At 43.7% G+C, this 6,590-nt stretch overlaps 1 protein-coding gene across 1 annotated transcript; it reads right to left on the bottom strand.

The window, feature by feature from the left end:
- Positions 1–95: 95 nt before the first annotated feature.
- On the bottom strand, positions 96–5,921 carry nmt1b (N-myristoyltransferase 1b). Its single transcript, XM_064921865.1, has 12 exons — positions 5,854–5,921; positions 5,476–5,587; positions 4,961–5,105; positions 4,651–4,772; positions 4,249–4,340; positions 3,982–4,098; positions 3,531–3,701; positions 3,238–3,352; positions 2,900–3,070; positions 1,469–1,636; positions 793–930; positions 96–493 (listed from the first exon to the last, which is right to left on the bottom strand). The coding sequence occupies exons 1-12, from the start codon at positions 5,871–5,873 to the stop codon at positions 473–475; spliced, it is 1,392 nt and encodes a 463-aa protein (XP_064777937.1). The 5' UTR covers positions 5,874–5,921; the 3' UTR covers positions 96–472.
- Positions 5,922–6,590: the final 669 nt, after the last annotated feature.

The following is a 6,590-nucleotide window of genomic DNA, read 5'->3' on the forward strand; positions in this document are numbered from 1 at the left end:
ATCACAACCACAATCAAAATGCAGTCATTTTGCCACATACTTGTAAGACTTCAATACATTTAACTCATGTAAACTTTATTCATTTTTGTGTCACTTCCATCATTTGTGTTTATTGTGTGTTTGAGATAACATTGTTTGTCATTGCCTGCTGTATTCATCTGGGTTGGTTAGTATCATGGCCCTCTTATCTGTGCCCGAGCCATCAGCTAAGGCCTCAGAACAAATAGTAGAGCAGGTCAAAGTTCAAACTTAAATAGACGGCTCAGATGTTTTTGCTGGTTGATTGGTCCAGTGTTTCCCCCAGCACTACACAGCTGATTCAAATAACTAACTCATCATCAAGCTTTGATTATTTTAATCAGCTGTGTAGGGCTAGGGGAAAAACTAAATGTGCACCCAGGGGGGGCCCCAGGACCGAGTTTGGGAAACCCTGGATTGGTCCACCGTCTTCACCTATCAGTGGTCATGGACATCACAGCAACACCAAGCCAACCTGTCAAAATAATAAATAATTATTGCTCATTTATTTTGCACAGTACAAACTCTATGGATTACACCTCAATCCATATAGCTTTTAAAATATTTTTTGTAAACACAATTTTCTTTCCAGTTGGGATTGCCGGTACGTACCATCATCATTGTCATCAACATAATTACAATCCATTTATACACAATGTATATGTAGCAAGTGAGTTATGGTAAGGTAAGACTTTCCAAATGACCTCTAGAAGTAAGGATTTTAAGAGTCAGCATAAGGGGTAGGTTCATAACAGATACTGCAGTGATAGTTACCATTTTCAGGCCTATAGTGGGACATCTCCAATTGTACAGGTAGTAGTGTAGGCTCTTGTCCCCGATGCCAAACTTGAGCTTCTCCAGGAAAGAAGTGTTCTCCATCAGATCCAGAACAGTGAAGACGTCAAAGCCTTTCTGTATCACAGAGAAAGAGAGTTGACAGAAAGAGAAAGAGTATTTAGCCAAGGGGATTGATACAGTATGAATAAACTCATTAACTCGTCACACACACACACACACACACACACACACACACACACACACACACACACACACACACACACACGCGATTTGATTTGTGGCCCCTACACACTCAGATGTGGCCCTCACACAGTCATAGCTATAGCTTTGACGCCCCACACACACACACACACACACACACACACACACACACACACACACACACACACACACACACACACACACACACACACACACACACACACACACACACACACACACACACACACACGCGATTTGATTTGTGGCCCCTACACACTCAGATGTGGCCCTCACACAGTCATAGCTATAGCTTTGACGCACACACACACATACACACACACACACACACACACACACACACACACACACACACACACACACACACACACACACACACACTCACAGGTTTACACACACACATAAATGTTGGCCCCCAGACACACACACTCACAGATTTGGCCAGGAACAGAGTATCCTCCATGAGGTCAGGCAGTGGAGTGGAGGAGGAGACACAGTAGAAGGAATGGGCTGCCTTCAGCCCCTTGTGTACTGGATGGTTCAACACCCTGGACACCATGGTGTAGAAACTCACAAAGTCTGTCAGCACACCAGCAGAGCTCTGTGCCCGGGAAACAGGGTGGTGTTCATTGGAGAAGAAAAGGGACTGAAACATGGAAGGACTACCTGCACTTAATAAGAATGAGGGAAAACTGAAAACTGGCTGTAATTGGCAGATAGTTTGGGAGCTCTTTTTCTTATTGGTCTATTAGTTAATTTACCACCTGGCAGGCCAACACTTTTTTTGTCTTTTCAAACATCTCTTATACTAGAAGGGCATTATCATAATGTTCTATTATTCCAACGTCATAGTGTGGAAATATGTATAAAACACAGGTAAATCACGTTTTTGACTGCACTGGGCCTTTTAGTAAACTCTGTGGGTAGTAGGATTTTAAGCTCAACTGAAGGCAATAAACAACATTTCTGATATGGCATATGTGGTATCGAATTTAGTCAGAAGAATGTATTCTCGTGTCAAATTGACTACAAAGTGTAAATCATTTAGTTCATAAGTTAAGTCTCATCGAAAACTACATTCTGTAAGTTAGTTCATCATGACTTACGTGAGTCATGGACGGTTAGGTTTTGATTTCGACAATGCTCACTTGCCCACTAACGCATGATACACAGCTGTGGTGATTGCCTCTATCCATTCCTACCACAGAACACACAGACAGTGACACTGACTTGCCCATCAGTGCAGCGGATCTGACTTTGTTTACATAAGACAACATTTATTTACTTGAGAAATACTGCACCAAACACCAGATATAAAATTGGGCTACGAAAACCTCCTCCTTGGCAAAAAAAATTAAATTAATTACAGATTTCTTGAGTTATCTTAGATTCATTAGGGCTATTTTGACGAAGTAATACTGGCTTTGTTCCCATGGTGTCTCATGGGGGACAAACATCAGTAACTGCCCCATCGAACCACACCCCCAAGACTGATATCTTGTTTTTCTTAATGAGCCACAGAGAAACGCACGCAGAATCGGTGCGTTCAGTCACCTTTAAAGCTGTGATCCATAGCGGTGAAATTGCCACGTTGCTTTGCGATATTACAGCAGCAAAAGGGTTATTTCAAACAACAACCCCCCCCGACATAATTTCACATCATTTCAACATGCGGCAGAACAACAAATATATTTTCATTTACCACAATGCTGGATTTTTCCCAAAACAAAAACATGAACAAATGTGCCTGGGTCGGCCATTGGCACTGTTTGGCCTATTGTGGTTTTCAGCTTTAAGGGACTGCCGAAGCCCGGAGAACAATAATAATTTGCCTAACTGACTAAGGTATTGGAAGGACACCAACCTCCACCACGTAGGTGTCAATCACATTCTCCCGTGGCAACAACCAGTGCTCCACTTCCTCCTGAGAGAGGACGGGGGCCAGGTGGTACTTCTTGAGGTACCCCTGAAGGAGCATGTGTACCCCTTTCACATCACCCCTTGTCATGGGCCGCAAACCTGCTGTTTTGGGAGCCTGACAGAACGGGAAAGAGAGAGAAAGGGCAGGATTGGGGTCAATTCCAGTTTTCAGTATCAAGCCACTGTACACACAGGTTGAGATTGTGATTGCAGTGTATTTAAGTGGGTCTGGTAGTAATTGCATTGTGTTGGCCACAGGGGGGGCACCAGCCACATACTAACTTCAAGCAGGCGGTTGAGCTTGAGCGCTCGTTGAACGGTCATGTTGCCCCTCAGGCTGGAGATGGGGAAATTCACCTCGATCAGCTTGCGTGGGTTCAGAGAGCGGTGCCAGTACCTGCCAACATGTACACACAGGATGGAAATGGGCGTAAACAGGAGAAGAGAAATAAATAGATAACTAACTTGTGTGTTCAGAAATTCTGTCTAGAGTGAAGTCTGTCTATATACTGTCTATATATTGTGTGTGTGTCTGAGTGTGTGTCTACAGTTGTGTATGTGTGTGTAGAACCCACCTGCAGGTAGCTACAGGTTTGGGCAGTACCCCGCTGACAGTGTAGACGGCCTGGTAGACTCCCTGCAGGTTGACCCGTCTGGTGACCTCTCTGATGAGCACCGGGGTCATTCGTTTGGAGCGCAGCTTCTTGTGGACGCACAGGAAGTGGACCTGCGCCATCCTCTTCTCCCTAGGGAACCCATTCATTGTGAGGAACACATTTGGTCACGACACCCAGGCTATACCCATGTTTACTTGGGCTTCTAGCAAGAATCTTACGATATAATGCATTGTTTTCTACGATATTATTATACTGTATGCAATAATTAACATTTTATAGTCTGGGTGCCAGACTGTTTCTGTATTCAACAGTGCTACTACATTGTTTCACTCAATAGTTGCACCACACAGCGATTTTGTATCAGTCAAAAACGGATGGCCATCCATATGGATGGCTTCTTTTGACTCACGTGTCATATATGCGGATGTTAGTGGGCAAAGCAGCGATGAAGCCCACTAGTTTCTGATTGCCGTTCACCTTTACCCCACAATGCCACTGGGGCAACCAACCTGGGGGGCACAGGGCCCTGGAGGAGAGAGAGAGAGAGAGAGAAATACATTTTTTTCAACACAATTAACTACCCACCTACTGGAGTTGCAGTGGATAGTTAGATAGTTAGTTGGATGATCTACAGACCAAAACAAAGATACATTCAGATGCTGTAAACTTCACTCACCACAGCAGATACTCAGGGGAGAAGTCAAACCTGGAGGTGTTGTCATCCTCTTCCATATAGTTCTCATTCAGCAGAGCACACAGCTCCCTCAGCTGGGGGGGGGACGGGAGAGAAGGGTAGCCAGAGTGGGAGAGTGTTTTCGTTTGATTAATCGATTGAATCGAATTGAATCAAATCCAATGTTTATTATTAACATACGGTTAGCTTTCCTTTGACTTTGACTTCAATTAGCTTTGGGAATATTGTTGTATCTTTACATTCGTGCCAATAGAGTTTTAATTGAAATATGAATTGGAGAGAGAGAGAGCCATAACATGCAAACACACTCACAAACAAAAGAGTGACATCATCCAACAACAGCTAAGGCCTCAGTAAGGAAGGAAGGGGAGAAGTGTCACTCACCACAGCAGGGTCCCTCAGATCCAGGGGGGCCCAGCTGAACCCCTGTGGTAGACTGTAAGGCTCCTCACGAACACTGACCTTATCCACCTCAATAGGACCATGGGTCGTGGCATTGTCGTCACCTGGAGTGTGACAGAGAGAGAGAGAGAATATGAGAACGAGAGAGAGAGACGGATAAAGGGATAAATAAAGGGTTCTGGATAGCATTGCTGGTTTACATTGGCTTGTTATTTTTATCTCTTAGCTTTTACTCTGTCTTGAATCAACTATGTACCCTACAACAAGTTTGGGTACCATACAAGTACCATACCTAGTTTGGGGACAGGCTGGGTGTCCCAGAAGGGGTAGGGGCGTCTGCTGGCCTCCTCCAGGGTCCTCGGGAGGCCCTTGCCCAGGGAGAAGAGGTGCAGGGCCCTCTGGATCTCCTGCTGCTTTTCCTCCGGGAGAGCATCCAGCTGGGGAGAAACACAGTGTTGATCACTCTAGGCACTGATACAGGGTCAGATGTTATTTTTGTCCAAATGGCTATGGTTAGAATAGTGGTAGAGTGATCTGATTGTAGATCCGATTTTATGAGAGCATTTGTGGGAGGCCTCAACTTGCTGTTTTTCAGAGTACTCTCTTTCTCATATTTAAGGATCACAACTTACACAGTTAATAGATATTCGCACACACACACACACACACACACACACACACACACACACACACACACACACACACACACACACACACACACACACACACACACACACACACACACACACACACACACACACACACACACACACACACACACACACACACACACACACACACTCGTACCATAGCAAACGGGTCTTTGGGTCCATCAAGTTTCCAGGCACCCTCCTTGCTCTTCTTCTGCTTATTCCTTTTTTTCAGACTGCCACTATTTTCTTCCCCCAGGTTCTTGTCACTAAAATAAAAATGATAAAAATAGGATACTAGTGATTAATTTACATGCAGGGACACAATTTAAACATTGACACTTTGAAGTCAGATGTATTGCACCGTCATGCTTTTCTCTATCAGTATTGCCTACTGTAATAGTAACCATACTATTTTACTGTTAATAGTAGTAACACCCAACAACACATGCAAAATCATGTCCTTTTGGGATTAATGTCACAGGGAAATTTCAAAAGTACATCAAACGTAAAATAGGTTACTTGATTAACTTACGGAAGGTTTGAATCAGTCATTGTAGAGCGGAGAAAGAGACCACAATACGGAATATGTGTGGCACTTGTGGTTTTGTCTCTTATCTTTAGAGACAGTTAGGGGAGGACAGTGACCGCCTTAGTCCCCCACCCCCATCTCTACCCCGCCCAGGCTGCCCCATACATATCTTACTTAAAACAATGTTTGGACTCCAATAACATGCCTGGGGCTACAGTAGATGTGGCTAGAAGTGGCTGAACGGGGCTATTTGTTTGTCAGTGGTAATTACACTGAACAAACATATAAACGCAACATGCAAAAATGTAGACTTTACTGAGTTACAGTTCATATAAGGAAATCAGTCCATTGAAATAAATTATTTAGGCCCTAATCTCTGGATTTCACGTGACTGGGAATACAGGTATGTATCTGTTGGTCACAGATACCTTAAAAAAAGGTAGGGGCGTGGATTTAAAAAAAACTGTCAGTATCTGGTGTGACCACCATTTACCTCCTATAGAGCGACACATCTCATTTGCATAGAGTTGATCAGGCTGTTGATTGTGGCCTGTGAAATTTTATTTTACCTTTATTTAACTAGGCAATTCAATTAAGAACAAATTCTTATTTTCAATGATGGCCTAGGAACAGTGGGTTAATTGCCTGTTTAGGAGCAGAACAACAGATTTGTACCTTGTCAGCTCAGGGATGTGAACTTAAAACCTTTTGGTTACTAGTCCAATGCTCTAACCACTAGG

This window comes from Oncorhynchus masou, chromosome 18, assembly GCF_036934945.1.
Source record: "Oncorhynchus masou masou isolate Uvic2021 chromosome 18, UVic_Omas_1.1, whole genome shotgun sequence".
Classification (NCBI taxonomy): Eukaryota; Metazoa; Chordata; class Actinopteri; order Salmoniformes; family Salmonidae; genus Oncorhynchus; species Oncorhynchus masou.